At 39.8% G+C, this 16,529-nt stretch overlaps 1 protein-coding gene across 1 annotated transcript in view; it reads left to right on the top strand.

Annotated features, from left to right (window-relative positions):
* The window catches only part of LOC144762794 (CD109 antigen-like), a 771,981-nt gene extending 760,954 nt beyond the window's left edge, over positions 1-11,027 (top strand). The window contains exon 33 of the mRNA XM_078648064.1: positions 10,616-11,027. Coding sequence (XP_078504190.1) covers positions 10,616-10,785 — 170 coding nt within the window. The 3' untranslated portion in view covers positions 10,786-11,027. The remainder of the gene's footprint in view (positions 1-10,615) is intronic.
* Positions 11,028-16,529: the final 5,502 nt, after the last annotated feature.

Genomic DNA, 16,529 nt, shown 5'->3' with positions numbered 1-16,529 from the left:
TGGATACCTACCTAGGGTCCAGCTTTCTTGTTTTACAAATTCTTCACGTGCTAGGACATAGCACGAGATTGGGCGTTTTGCACAGCAAATCATCTATCACCTCTGAGCATGATTAAATTGATTTAAGTCATTGGAGCAAATCGGAGTGCATCCTGCCATTTCTAGGAGTACAATCAAATTATTGCCCAGGAGACATCCAGCTCCTTGCTTTTCTCATACACCATCATCAACCATGGCCAACTTGCCTTTTGAGCTCAATCTCAACCCTGGCAAGCAGATACTGCATGTCCTCTCAACTAGCTGCCATACCTGTATCCTGGGTTCCCGGGAGTATCACTTCAGACTTAGGATACTCCCTCACAACTATAGGGCGGTAGGCGTATGTAGCCCTCAGGACAGACCCTTTCCTTCCATTGATAATTACTTCCTGCAGAAATCTCATTTTGTTAGGATGAATGTGCTTCAGAGCATCTGGGTCTCGTTCTCCATTCTCCATTGTCCATAGCTAGTAGGTTAAGCTCAACCGGTCACTCGCTGGTATCTTCACCCACATGTAACATGCTTGCTATCACAGATGTCACTGGGTCAAGTTCCTTCTCTTGACAATCTCTTTTAAAATGTCCCACCTTGTGGCACTTAAAAATAGTCACCAACATGGACTTGGAAGGGCTTCCTTGACTCCCCTTCTTAGGATGCTCTTTCCAGGATACACCATTACCATATTTACCTGGCCCTGCTCGAATCCCATGAAAATTACCCTGGCCTTTACCATCCAGTTTGTAACATTCTGTAGAGTGTTCTTCCCCCATTCAGCTTAGAACTGTGCTGCTCCAGCCTTTGTGAACCCTTTTAGCCAATCACTTAACAGCTAATAATGCACATTTTTGTTGGATCCCTCTCTGTCCGATCACACAGATACTGCTTAAGTGGTGTAGAGCACTACTTCTTGAATTGCTCTGTCACTATCAACCTGTTAAGGAACTGAAAATCCATGGCCTCCATCACACTTACACACTTGTTCCAATCATACAATACCACATAAATCCAAAATCAAATGGAACACCATCCACTCACTTGCAGTCATGGAATCTCTTCAGGCATTATGCTGGCTTCAGCCCAAACTACCTGAGAGCTTCCTTCATTCGCTCATAGGCCATCTGGCCTGTCACAGGCTTCCCCCCAATGATCAGTGTCCCTTCCAGTGGCATGCACCCATTGAAGGCAGCTGCCTTAGATACTTCATTTGAGGCATGCGCCTTACAAGCACATAAACCATTCCAAAATATACTGCCCTTCAACATACGCATACACAAGATCTTTTGGAACCTTGGCCACAACTTGGCCTGAACTGGATATAGAGTCACTGATCCCAGATGGGCCTATTCCAGATGGATTTATCCCAGATGGAGTTTTCATTTCTGCCATCTTAAGTTCCTCGCTCTCTATGACTTTTTTTATCCTTTTCCAGTTCACTTTCCTTTTCCTTCTGTTTCTCCTCTGCATGTGTCTAAGATATATCTGGTTAAAGGGAGCCCAGAGCCTGACTCCACAGGGCTCTCTTCCTGGGTTCCCACCATGGTTGTTTATCTAAAGTCAACTACAGCCTCATCCCTTTCACACAGTATCTCACCCCTCCTGAAATTAGCAAGGACCTCTCTGTCCTTACTCCTGGGAATCTTCCACCCCCTGTCCCTACATTAATCCTTCATCTGATTAATGGACATTGATGTGAGATTAATTCCCAACCCTCTTTTCCCCATTGCATATGCGTTTCGAACTTCTTTGTAGAAGAAAAAATTGACTTATTGCTTTGCTAGCACAGATTGGAAATGGTCAATGCCACCCACCTCTGTATTCAGAATCCTAAAGGGTAGACGCCCCAACACTTGCTATCAATTATTGGAACCCCTTCAGAGGGCCAAGGGGTACATTGGAGCTACTGGGCCCAACTATGGTGGTTCAATCAATCAATCAATCAATCAATCAGGGGTTTGTAAAGTGCAACTACTCACCCGCTTGGGGGGCTGCTGGTCCTTCTGGGTGTGGAGGATCATTTGAAGAGCCAGGTCTTGAGGTCCTTCTTGAATTGGGTCAGCGATGCGGTTTGCCTGAGGTGGAGGTCAGGGTCTTCCAGATCTTACCGGTGAGGTAGGAGAAGGAACTTCATCTGGTTCTGGTCTTGTGAATCCTGGGCACGGAGGCAAAAGTGTGATGGGTGGAACAGAGTTGGCCGGCGTATATATGGAATGCGAGGCTTAGGTTCAGGTATGCTGGTACTATGTTGTGGAGAGTTTTGTAGGCATGTGTGAGGCACTTGAAGGTGATTCTCTTGTTCACTGGGAGCAAGTAGAGTTGTTGGAAGATCAGTCTGGCGGCAGAATTTTGAACGTTCTGTAGTTTCTTGAGCTGTTTCTGGGTGGTGCCCTCATTGAGTGCGTTGCCGTTGTCAAGTCTGCTGGTGATAAGTCTTGGGTGGCAGTCTTTCTGTATTCTGTTGGGATCAATCTGAATGTCTTTGGAAGCAGGGGGTGTGTGTAGAAGCAGGCTGAGGAAACTGAATTGATTTGGCAGGTCATTGAGAGCAATGAGTTTAGTATGATGCCAAGGTTCATAGAGGGGAAGGTGTCCCAGATCGGCTGGCCACCAGGAGTTGCCCCAAGCTGAAGGGGTGGGACCCAGGATGAGTACTTCGATCTTGTCAATTTTGAGCTTGAGGCAGTTGTCTTTCAGCTGCCTCAAGGCCTTAAGGTGGCGACGGCCTTCATTCCACTCTAGAAGTTGGTCTGGCAGTTGTGTGTTCGTTAGTGAGGGAGAGGATCAGCTGGGTGTCATCGGCATAGAAGGTTGAGACTTTTTTCTCTAGATGGCCTGGGGCCAACCTGCTATGATACTCAAGCAAGTGAGCAAAGTACAATTTTTGCACTTAACTCTCAGTGGTAGCAGTGGAAGAGCAATCAAAGGCGGTCTCAGGGGGAAAGTTTAGATACAAGTGAGTAAACATGACTCATGACTCAAAGCTCACTCACTCATTAATAAATGCATGTCCAGTCAGACACTTTTCTATATTAAAAAGAAGTCTTTCATTTCTAACTATGCATTCAAAGACGTTTCAGGACATTGATGAACAATAACTCAGTCCCCTTATGGTCAGGGCTCTAGTCTTTTTATCTGGCAAATCCCTGTTCCACCTTCTTCCTTGTAATGTGGTCTGGGTTATTCCCCATTCACTGGTGGCCACATCCAGGGAATGCTTACTAGTAGGCTTTATTTAATAGTCTACTCTGACTATTTAGGAAATAGACAAAAGTGTTTATGCTACGGCAGCACCTTTAGCAGTGAGACCCTCAATGCCCTAAGTTGGCAGGGTATTCCCAGACGTGGGTCACTTGCTCACTTTGCCACTACATTCAAGCTAGCCGGTTTTGAGGGATGTTACCCCAAAACCAGACCCAGGATGCTTGTTTCCAGTCCAGGGAAGACCTGGCTTGGCAGTTTAGACAGGGCTGTTCGCATGAGGAACACGGTCAAGACTGTTTTGCAGATGGCAGCGTCTGAACTGGGGTGGCTGAGTAAGCTAAAGAACAATGATCAACCCAGCTCTGTAACTGGGAGTGAGTATCTGAACAGTTTCAGCACTCCATCCATCATGTCCTTGTGTTTGCTTTGTTCGCCCGACGTGGGTGCCTTGCTCACTTTGCCACTGGATTAAAGGTAGCCCGGCCGATGAGGGGTGTTACCCCGAAACAGGTCCCAGGATGCTTGTTTCAGGTCCAGGGAAGACCTGGCTTGGCAGTTAAAGCTGGACTGTTCCCATGAGGAACAGGTTCAAGACGGTTTTGCTTATTGCTGGGTCTGAACGAGGGTTGCGAAGTGAGCTAAAGAACGATGGATTCAACCCAGATCTTTGACTGGTCATGAGTGTCTGAAAAGTTTCAGCACTCCGTCCATCATCTCCTTGTGTTTGCACAGAAATTTCAAGTGTGAATTTACACCATGGTGAGTTATTTGTGACTATCAGAGTGATGGTGATGAGACTGAGGCATGCCACTGGAGTTTTGTGACTGAGGACGCATGTGCAACAATCCAGCATAAAATACTCCACTGCGATGTCTATACCCGAAAATATTTTTTCACTCTGAGCTTCATCGTATGACTGTCCTGAGCCAAATTCAACACTTTGCTACAAAGACTCGACACATCTTCGCACAATACCCTCTACAGTAGTTAACTCCTCAGATGCTCTTTTTTCATAAGGGATTCACTTCTTCTCAATGTTTTTGGTCTCATTTCAATTACTGGTAACAACATTTATAACGTCTTGTATTTCACTGCCACCTGCTAATGCTCCTATCCACGCCACATCAGACATAGCCCCATTCATGGCAACATCAGTAGAACTTATAACACAAGCTATTTCAAGATCCTTATTCCTTTCTTTCTTAGACTCAAACACTTTCAACGGCAATCGTCCTCCTCCAATCATCAACAAGTCCACCAATGATCTGTGGCCTGCTCTCAATACAAACCTATTGCCCTACACAAACTTGCTAAAATATGCAACTCCCCACCACAAGCCAAGAGCCTCCCTTTCTACAGTGGAATATGTGGCCTTCAGACCTCTCAAACCTCTTCCTCACAACCATTACTTCTTCTTTGCATTAGTACAGCAACTAGGCTCATGGTGCTTTCATCAGTGGAAATAATAAAGAAAATCACCGTTGTTAAAACCTTTGAGAGGGTGAGTAGACACACTTTCACATTTGATTGATTCAAACTCTTCATGATACTCTTCCTCCCACACATATTTTGTGTTTTTCTTGATTAGGTTGCAAAAATATGTTGGCTCACCAGCAAAATTTCCCATGAACATGGCTTAATACTCCACTAAATCCAGGCAAGATTAGAGCTGATCCTTATCTGTGGGTTTAGGTGTTCTTTATATCGCTTTCAAGATCTTGATTTTGGGTTTGACACCTCTTCTAGACACATGATGTCCTACATCTGTCATGCTGTTTCCACTCCTGACACAACTCAACCTAATTTTAGGCCGCAGACATATCTAAAGATGTAAAAAACACTGCTCTCTTGGGTGTTGTTAACATCTTGTTTATATTGGGTAATGGTTAGCGATTAATCCAAGTACTGGAACTAAGATCCCTTAAACCTAAACAATCTTAATGATTTATCTGATTTGCTCACCAATACCAAAGGAACAGAGCATTGCGAACCTTATAAAGGTTGTTATTCCCAAAGCACAGTGTTTCCAGTTCTTAATTTACTACATAAACCCAAGGGCACCCTGTGTGGATAATGTACGACTGCCTGAGCATTGTCTTTTAATACAATACAATTTTGGAAACCTTTCAATTTGCCCAACTTTTCTTTGAAAATCTCAAAAAATGTGTGGGACAAAAATCCTGTCTTGACACCAACATTTCTGGATGATTTGAGCCCAGTACAATATTTAGTTCACCTTATTTGTTCCTGCTAACAGGTTATAACCATCTTTAACAACATATACAGGTCACATGGTGGAACTATCCTCAAATTCTAATGTGACAAGAAATCTTCCTCTACTCCACCATATGCAAAATTTCGAATATGAGATTTGTATAATTGTGTATCTTCAAACTTAAGGAAATAATTTGTATTAATTAATGTGAAAAAAGAACCCTAAGTCCACCATAAATGTGATCACTTTACTATTTACTGTGATTTCACATTGGAGTGGCAGGGGACGTTTAACAAAGACCATTTATAGAAGATATTTCAACTACTTTACCCCAACCTAGTTCAACGGAAGACAACATTAGGATACAATTATTATCATGCTGAGAGTTACCATCATATTCAATTGACTTAACAACCTGTGAACTACGAGGGTTTAATCCTGGTGTGCACACATGCAAGAATACCTTTTTAGCACACTTAAAACTATTTTGATTGCCAGCTGCTACAAATGTCCAATTGCCTAAGTGGGATTTACTTCCAGAGCGCAAACAAAACAGATCATTGTTTTCACGACCGGATTTAATGTTAGAACTATTTTTCACTTTCGACTTTTGCTTACTGTCTTTGAGGCTATTTTGAACTTTCCTTAATCTTGCCTGATCTGGCATTACTGTTAATTTCCTTCATACACAGTTCAGAATACTAAATGCGTCTCACTAACGCAAATGCAGTTTGCAAATCTAGACCCTCTGTTGATAAGTCTTTCCTGAATGTTCATATTATTGATCCTCTTCATCAGTTGGTCACAAATATTTTCAGTTTTAAAATCCCAATAATTGCATGTGTCCACAAATTCATCATCGGTGAGTATTCACCTATAGATTTATTCAATCAAAAGTATGATCATTCTCATCATAAAAACAATACATCAGAATAAAAACAAGTAATATTGCATTAAAAGAATGTTGATTAAAATATCCATTAAAATTCAAAGTTATAAGTCCCATGAAAATATAGTGAGCAGGATCAATCATAAAAACAGGTTGAGCTAAATAGGCACAACAATGTTCAGAGACAAGTTAGCACATTTTGACCTCTTCCACCCGGCAAATAGCAGGAATCTCGAAATAGCGAACACTAACCAACTTGTGGTGTCTGATTTTAAAAAAGCATGTGGCTACAACATCCATAGTGTCACCATCCTCACCCATAGCAGTGCGGACAATGACTACTTCGAAAAAATTTGTTTTCAAGATACATCTAACTTCTAGACAAAGTGTGTCCATCAATTGCTTTTAAATAAGCCTCAAAGGCTTCCCTGTTCAAAATTTAGTGGGGAGGTGCTTAGAACAGGAAAAAATTGTGGAGGAGCCTCTATTTGGTGTGGCCCTGTGTGGGTGAGATGCTGCGCTCACAGAAGAAGAATATATCAATTTTGGTGTGTCTGTCACAAATTATGTCCAGTTACCAGACGTGCTCACAAACTGTGTTTGTTGTTAAAGTGTGCAGACTTAAAGTACAGTCTTGATTGGTTAGAGAGAAGTGTCTGTCACCACAAGTGGAGTCTTGAAATGCAAACTTTCATTTGTTGGTACAGGGGTGCCTGTCACTGACATTGCAGACAAAGTAAAATCAATGATCATACTTCACATGCCCTCCGACGATGAGTAATGGAGAACTTCCCAATTCTTAAGAGGGCCACTAGTAACGTCATCAACCCTTCAAAATAGCCACTATAAAATGTCACACATTCCACTATCTACAGGCAGTGGGACTTGTATGGAAAATGTGTAGACCTGTTTTGAGATGAGATGTGCATGCAACTACCCACTGATTGCCAATACCAGATGATTACCACAAACAAGAAAATAAGGGTCAGGAGAAAGCACTCAGTGGTAGGATGTCGCAGCTTAAAACCACGGAGGCACAACATGGACAGCTGCTATGAAATTCTCCCCAAAGAATTTAACCTCCATGAAATCCAATACGATTCAACAGGATAGGGTTGGTGCTGGTGGCATCTTATTGGCAGTGAAATGAAGAGGACTCTCAGGTAAGTCGAAAACAGCTTTATTCAACCATCTGCAACCAAGCCCCAGCAGCAGCTGATGCTGTAGAAATCCACATTCACAGTAAGAAATCCAACAACGCTTATTAATCGTGAGTTAAATAAGGGGATGTATTTCTTGTTACTGATGAGGATCATAAAAAACATGCTGATACGCTAAAACAAATCAGCGACTAAAATCATGTGTTGGTGAAGTAAATCCAGGCTCCTTATTGACATTTGTACTCTTCATTTTCTTAGGATGGTCATATGTAATCAGTCCGACTACACAGTACTTAATACTGGTGTTAAGTCTGTTTTCTAGTACACAGCATTTTCTGAGTCATGAAAACAGTAATACTTTCTGTTTTGTTTTTATTTAGGTTGCTTTTATGTAGAGCATGGTATAATACTGTCTAAACCCCATTCTTAGCGGCATGGCACTTCACAACAGGATATCAAATATATTGGAGATAATGTTAAATAAATACAATCACACTTGATTTACAATGGCCTTCTTGTCTGCTATTCGCTGGAAACGTCTGTTTTCCTAATGCTCCTCAGGTGGTTGTTACCAGACTTAGCCAAAGAATGTAATGTCCTTCTAATTCAAGTTTTGAGTCAAGAGTGATGCCAAGAGGTTTAGTTGTAGTAACTATCTTTGGAGAGATGCCTATCTTATTCAGAATGGCTATTCATTCTGGAAGACGTTGGATACTAGATTTAGAAGAGAGGATCAGAAAGTTTGTTTTTTCTGGGTTCAGAGTCATATATCATATCCATGATTGAACCGTAGATATATATGTGTCGTTAAATTATGGATATTATTCATTCTATATCATTTCAGATATAACAGAATGTTATACATGTATTTGTGGATCAATACTGCAAGTTTATGTTGAGGTTCATCCAAAGGCTCAACGTGTTGATTGAAAAATAGGGGTTCAGATTTGAGCCTCATGGAACTGCAAAGGGTTTTGTAAAGAGCTCAGATGAGGAACTGTCCTTTTTACACACATCATGTAGTATTGTCAGGGGAATTTTTTGAGTAGCAGCGGAAGATATGGGATATGGTCAAAAAGCCATTAAGGGTGTCATCAACCTTTCTAAAACCAAAAGCTAGACAGGAAAGGGGTCAAGATATGCACTCTGTCAATGCATTCTTTAGGATGAATCACAACACATGTTGCATGCAAATTGGCAAGTCATGGGCATCTAGTGATTATCCTAAATCCAGTTTCTTTAGTAATGGATGAACATGCCCTTTTATTATAAGACCGGGAACTGCATTTTGTTCAATGGAGGCATTTATAATGTTATCGCTGGGAGGCCCTCCGTGTATGTGCTTTCAATATGTATAGTAATAATATTGTCTAAGTCAAGCGCAGGTCTGTTTCCAGCAACCACTTTCTTAACTGAGTAGGCAGTTATACCCGTGAAGTCACACCATTTAGATGTGTGTGATTCGCTAGAGTAAGTTGGCATAGTGTTCAGAGAAGGAGTGAGTTTATTGTCTGGGTCCTGGTGGCATTGATTTTGCAGAAGAGGTGAATGGCAAATATTTCAAATCTAGATTCATTGATCTGGGTTAGGATATATTCAGTTGACTGCCATGAAAAACATATTGAAGAGCTTATTTGGGCACTGTTTGGCCCTGCTGAAGTGTCCATTCGTAGACGCAGCTAATGCTCCATATAGCAGGGATTTGTCTATTTGCAACGGCTATGCGCACCTTTGATGGGGAGGTGGGAACTGGGACAGACATACACAGCCTAGCTAATACGAGGCACTCAAAACAAGAACATAAACATAAAGAGTACTGCTCTTCATACCGAGCTAAATTAATGGCGTTGCTGTGCCTATGTGCAATGTTAATGATCTTGTCGTAAGTGAACACAGTAAACATATGAATGGCAACCAGCATGGTCCAGGGACTTCGGAGCACATTTCAATCCTGAAAACTTTGGTTTTAATCCCCTTTTCACCACAACATCATCTCCATAAATTTGAAATTCAAAATTGTGTAACATATACTTTGGAATGAGAACAAATGCAGTAAATGTAATAATTGAAAAAAGCAATCTGCGCTCCAATGCAAGAAGAAAGAAAATTGTCCCAGCATGACACCTGTGTAAGGATACACTTTCACTTCTGTAAAGGCATCGGAGATCGAGCTATTCTCCAATGGTGGGTCAAAAATCCAGTAGTGAGCATAGCAGCAAATCGAAAGTAGAACATTGACAACCGATGACAAAGACAGCCAATCACAGAGCCTAAAGTGGATGGAAAGATATGGCATACAATGCTGCCTAGCGAGACAGCAATACAAATGAGGTTATGTACCTTGCCATTCTCTATATTTATAGACAAAAAATCACAGCTTAGTTCTGTAAAATGTGCACTTCAGGAAAGGATTACTTCCTTATATCTCCATCATGTCTTCTACCATTTTTTCAGTAAATTGGGGTGAGGTCCCTTAGACAACTCGGGGCACTAACGCAGGAACCATTAACCTTTACTGTTTCTGGTATTTGATGCTTTCATGAAAGAAATGAGACACTTCAAGATATGAACATAGCTTAATGATCCAATTATTTGTATTGTTAGTAAATCTCCATCTTGATGATATGCATACTTTTAATGTAATTTACAAGCATTCTGTGATGCTAAAATCATCTTCAGTTAAATGTTCCTTTACTTTTAACCACGCCAGCACTTTAGTAATGCTTATTATTAATTAATTGAAAATCTTGACAAAGATTTGCATACATTGATTACTAATGTAATTGTAAAATTTCAAATTATTTCAACATCATGTATTAATTGTGAGTCTTTGTCCCAAATGAATAATCAGTCCCGAATTAATTGTGATCATTTTTTGGAATTAGAACAGAAAATAGTATTTGAACATATGTGCTGCATTGTTCTATGACAGAAAAGTTTGTATTGTTATTCTGTGTAGTCTTTACTAACACAGTGGAATTAAAGATGTTTAGAAGTGAGCATTAGTAAAACAATGCTGTTATATGAATGCTCACTTTTGGAACCGTGTCATTTTTTAATAATCTTAGCATTATGCCAGTACTTACCAAATGTGTTATGTTATTCTTTGAACAGAAAGAAGAGCATCAAGAAGCTATAATTCAAAGGTGATGCAGAATCTATCACCCTGCGTGTTCTGTAAAAAGGACTGTGATTTTTGTTCAAACATTTCCATTCAATTGCTTCATCATTCACCACTACTTGGTTTATTCATCAGCTTGTTTGTAATACATTTCCTTTTATAGTGAATGTGGCTGTTAGGAGATTGTTTTTATGCTAGATTTAAAAAAAGATACCTGTAGCTTGCCTTGGTTTGATTGGCTACCTTGTTTATTGAAACCTCAAATCCTGTCAAAGAATATTTTTATTTTTTGTAAATAAGACACAAAAAATACAGTGTTACATAGCAGAGACAGTACACATTCAATGAGAAGACAAGGTCACATTAATTCCTCACATTGTTATAATAAAACACATTTTATCTAAACTTTGTCTGCGTATCATTTTATTAATTTAGGAACAAAATGGGTTCTGCATATTTTTACACAAAATTACATAGCATTGGATAAAAGGCCATAAACATATAAAATGATGTAATTTTATATAATGTTTTGTAGAAAACATATGTCAGTCTGTAATTTTGTTTTTGTCACTGAACTGATTCTCCCATTACATGTAAAATGACTCCACAATAACACGGTTTTGGTAGGTACCATATTGCCCCACTCATTATTATCATCTATTTAAACCGCTGTACCCAATAGAGTTAGACTCTGTATGCTCACTCCAATCAACATCATTTATTAACGATGGACTATAATGCTTGATACAAATAAATCAAGAATCAAGTCCGGTACACCTCATTGTCTCTTCATCTGTAATGTAGTTTCCTTGTCATGGCTCAAGGGAGCTAATATGGGGTGTGTCAAACTTGTGTTTAGCGTATCTGCAAAAAAAACATCCTGTTACCTACACAAATATATTTCTTCACCTCTATATAAACCATATTATACTGCTGTCAAACTATGCAAACCGTCAATATATATACCTTGTTCTCACTCGAAATTATCGCCTGATATTAAAAAGCAGTTCTGTGGATTCTCTGCCTAGTGAACCCATGGTTGTTTCTACAGCAAGAGCAGTATACATTGCTCAGCCCTCTTAAAAAAGCCATGCTATTATCAGTTGCAGGAATGGTTGTATGCATTTTTATAAAAAACGAAAAGTATACAAAGTTGTTAATGGTGCAGTAAAATAAGTTTAATATATATTTCATGGTCTGAAATAGATACAAAAGAACACAATAGATAGTTGAAATTAGATGTTATCCAGAAGAAGGTTTTAGTAAAGTTTATTGTGTGAATTAGAGCATGTGGTAGACCTTTGATTGTGCGCTTCTTACAAGAACTGGTATGAGTATCTTCTTGCAACACGGGTGACGCCCCTACCACAACCCACCATTTGAACAATTGCTAAGCCATCAATATCAACACTTGGTGAAATATTTTTCATATGTGTGTGTGAACTCTTCAGTGAAAAGTGACAATATAGAATGCTAAATCTGTTAAAATGGCGATTGTGATCTGACAACTCACTGCACTACATGTGTTCCTGATAAGTGAAGAAATTATCTCACTAATTTTAGATTCAGAAGTTTCTAGAAATTTATTGGAGAGAATCACAATGTATAGAAACTAGACCGAACAAATCCTATGGCGCTGTGTCATTAGATCTCAAGGTAAAGGCCCTAGTTCCTAGAACTACTTGCTGAATACACAACAACAATGCTATAGAGCTTTCTAGAGAACCCGTAATGTAATTTGACAGGAAATTGTGGCAACATTAGATTTGCACGAGCAGTTCTTGCAGTCGCCATGTGCTGTTGGTTACAATATGTGTTCTAATGCAAGCATTTTACAGTTAGGTTTTGGTTGCATGGGCACTAGACAAATTTCGTTACCAGACCAGAGGCTATCATTATGAATTATTCCTTTAATGCCACTCCTCATAGCACCTGAAAGAACATTACATCATAAAACAAAATCAATCTAGAATAGAACATCCACACAGTATTAGCAGTCCATGGGCTGAACAATCTTCCTCTTTTAAATGTTGCTCCTTGCTCAGATTAGTAATTCTTTATCTTAACAAGCTTTTCATATTGGCTTAACATTACTGTGTTCCCAATCTATGGAAACCACAATCTATGTCATTTTGGTATTTATATTGACAGTAGTTTTGATGTTACATAAACATTGAGCATTAATGAGCCTATTACAAAGCACAATGTGCAACGTGCAGGTCAAAGATTTGTATTTCATGTAGACAGCTTAGTGGCCTGCTACTTTTTGCTGCAGAGATTCGTGTGTTACCTATGGGTCAAAAGTTATAATTCTTGTAATATGGCTCAGTAAGTTCTGAACCAGCATGAAAAATCTGAATGTAAACTATAATGCTTAAAAGTAGAAATATACAGTTTTTTCTTTAATCTTTATTTATTCTAAATTTGCTAAAATGGTTCCTTTATATTTTAATAAGTAATTATTAGTAAGTGCTAGAGAAATGGTTGTTTGTGTAATTACGAATATAGACAGATATATGTGACCTTCCTACAGCGTATGCTTACCTATTACCTGAAATGCTTGGGAAATCCAAAATCGTGCCTTCAAATCATAGCTTCCAGCAATCCTGGCAAGTAGCTAATCATTTTTTTTCCATTTCATTTCAAAACTTTATTCGATTCATAAAATGGATCATAAAAGTGCTGAACATACAAACCATCATGCCTCATAAGAGAACATTTTAAGTACACAATTTACCAAAATTTGTAAGAGGCATAAAAAAGGACCATTATAAAAATATAAGTACATAGTTTTGGCCAGAGAACATTATATACATATTAATACTAACCATAGCTCTTCCTAATCTTTAACGAAACTCTGATAAAATTTAACATGGCGCAACAGGTTTCAGCAGAGGATAGTGATAACAGGTAATCATACCCTTCCTTATAAGTGCAAAATTGCCTCCCCTTCAGAATTGGTTTAATAAACCGGATTCTTGGTTCTTGATATAAGGGGCAAAAGAGGACCAGATGGATGGTGCTTTGGCTAACCCTGTTATTACATGGACAAGGGGGCAGCCTCTCACACCAACCCCCTTGTTTCGGGAAAGCAAGCAAAAAATGCATAATATCCAGTCTAAATCTTGTTAGTAGGAATCGCCATTGAACATTGAGAGTAAATGTTAAATAAAACTGAGTTTGGGGTTTACAAACATAAACATTGACATCGTCCAAAGATGGTGGATTCAATGATTTCCAGTACATTGTCTTTATGACCGCCTTTTGGTTTCCCTCTATTTTTTCTGGATTGTCATAAAAAGAGCCCAGACCAATCGTTTTAAACATGTTACAGACCTAGGACAGCCAAGGGATCTGTTTTGAATTTTCTAAAGCCATGCAATCAATGATAATATCTTTAGTTAGTTGCAAGTCTTCAGATCGCCATATTTTGCCCCATAACAATAAAGGGGACAAACGAATAGTATCAGAAACACTGACCAATCCCATTTCTTTGTGGCAAAAGATGTTAGAGCTACCTTTGGGGACTGATAAAACCCGTTTTATAAAATTATTTTCCACCACTTGTATCACAGTTGGTGTTTCAGTCCCCCACACCCCTGCCCCATAAGTGGCCACCGATAGACATTTGGATATATAGAGGGTTTTGAGGTGCTTTACATGTTTTTGGCCCAATTTACTACAAAAACGGAAGATGCCTTCTATTGCCCGGGTCGCACTCTGGGCTCGAACCTCCATAAGTGGAGTCCAGCTTAATTTGCTATTAAACAAATTCCCAAGATAGTTAAATTTCTCCACCTTTCCAATTGTGCGATTATTTACCACAGACTTCCTAATGCTTGACCTTTTAGGACCACAACACATTACAAAAGATTTATCAAAATTTACCTTTAAGTCGAGGTCCAGCATGAAAGTATTGAAGGCATCTAAACATACTTGCATGCTATTCCCTGTTAATGTCATTAAGACAGTATCGTCTGCATAGGAAAGCATGGGAATACTTTTGCCATTAATTTTTGGAAAGTCGCAACCATGGTCTAATAAGTGCTTTTCTAACCCGTTTGTGTATACCAAAAAAAGAAAAGGCGCCAAAATGCATCCTTGACGCACACCCTCGGTTGATGGAATCGATTCTGTCACTTCGCCTCCAGGGCCAAATCTAACTGATACAGTTGTTGCTGCATGCAGCCTTCGAAGCAAAGTGACCAATGGTTCCTCGAAGCCCATGTCATCCATCATCTGCCACAACTTATGTCTGCAAACAGTGTCGAATGCACTTGACAGGTCCATGAAGGCAAGATGTATTGCGGACTTTTTTGCCTTCATGTACTTGCCTATAATTAGTGCCAAGTTCAGGCACTGCTCGACAGTCCCCTTTCCTCGCCTAAATCCATACTGGGAATCAACTATGAGGCCTGTCGAGTTTGCCCAGCTTTCTAATCTAGCTAGGATAACCCTGCCCAGGATTTTGCATGAGGCATCTATTAGGGATATGGGACGATAGCAACATGGGTCGCACCTATCACCCTTCTTGAAAATCGGCACTACAATTGCCTCCTTCCAGGAACCAGGGATACGCCCAACCACAACAGCCTTGAATACATTTAATAATAGGGGTGCCCACAATTTAACATTGTGTTTAAAAAGGTCCAAGGGTACAATATCTGGGCCTGGAGCTTTTAGTGATAAACCCTTCTCTATAGCTTCCTCAATCTCTATCAGTGTAAATGAAGAGCTGAGGGTCAAAGCCGAGGGAGATGACGCCAGTTCCCCTGTACTATCTGAGGTTGATGTTATTAAAATAGAATTTGGATTAAAAATCTTAGTAAAATGTAGGACCCATTGTTCAGCGGTGACCTGCATAACTATAGTTTCTTTATTGTCATTCTTAAAAAGGGGGTGATTTAGGACCTCCCAAAAGAGTCTACTGTCTTTTAGATCTGCAGCCTTTTCAAGGTCTTCCCAAGCATTATTTTTTAGGTCCTGCTTTCTTTTTACAATAGCCTCCTTGTAAGCCTTTCTACTAGCTCTTACCAATTCCCTATTTCTTGGTTTTTGGCACAGGGCTAATTTTAGGGATTGGTGTGTGGCAGAACAAACAGAGTCAAACCATCTAAAGGCCTTTTGAACACCCTTTCCCTTGGGTTTCCTAAGGTGCTTTGCTACAAACCCACATAATTTCTCAAAACACTCAATAACCTTATGGGGGTCAGGTGCTGGGAGTAGACATAATTCCATTTCCGTTTTACAGCTAGCAAATATATCTTCCTCCAATTTTGTCGCATTTACCTTCCCCCATTTTAAACTAACTCCCTGATTCTTGCTGTACTTAATTGGCTGGTCCCAAATCTTTGGTAATTCATGTACTGGGAGGCACAATGACAACATTAGGGGATTATGGTCACTTGCGGGATTAGCCACCACCTCGAGATTTCAACATATTTAAGAAAGCTACTGGATACAAGAACAAAATCAATGGTACTCATCTCTCCCCTTGTACCCTGAAAGGTTGGTATTTGCGGTAAGTTGGGGGCTGACCAGGGTTCAACCACACATAAGTCGTTCAAGATGATAATATTGTTCAAAGCATCCCCCTGGGGTGTGTGTTTGAAGTGGGTCAAAGGCTGTGTGTTTAAGTCCTCCAGTCCACACACATTCGAATCTCCAAAACTGCACAATGAACAGTTGAAATCGCCAACCCAAATGATAGACGATAAAGGGTGCTCGCTTCGTACTTTACCCACTGCATCCTTCAGACCTTCAATTATTGATGTATCATGAACATTAAAAATATTGTGATACCAGTTGACTAACAGCACAGGTTCTGGAAAAAGATGCTCTAATAGCAGCAGTTGATACCAATTTGTGTCCACCAATTTTGAAGTTGTCAACTTCTGTAGTTTAATG

Source organism: Lissotriton helveticus, chromosome 6, assembly GCF_964261635.1.
Source record: "Lissotriton helveticus chromosome 6, aLisHel1.1, whole genome shotgun sequence".
NCBI classification, from domain to species: Eukaryota; Metazoa; Chordata; class Amphibia; order Caudata; family Salamandridae; genus Lissotriton; species Lissotriton helveticus.
Note: the sequence above shows the minus strand (reverse complement) of the source record. Positions and strands in the feature narration are given on the sequence as shown.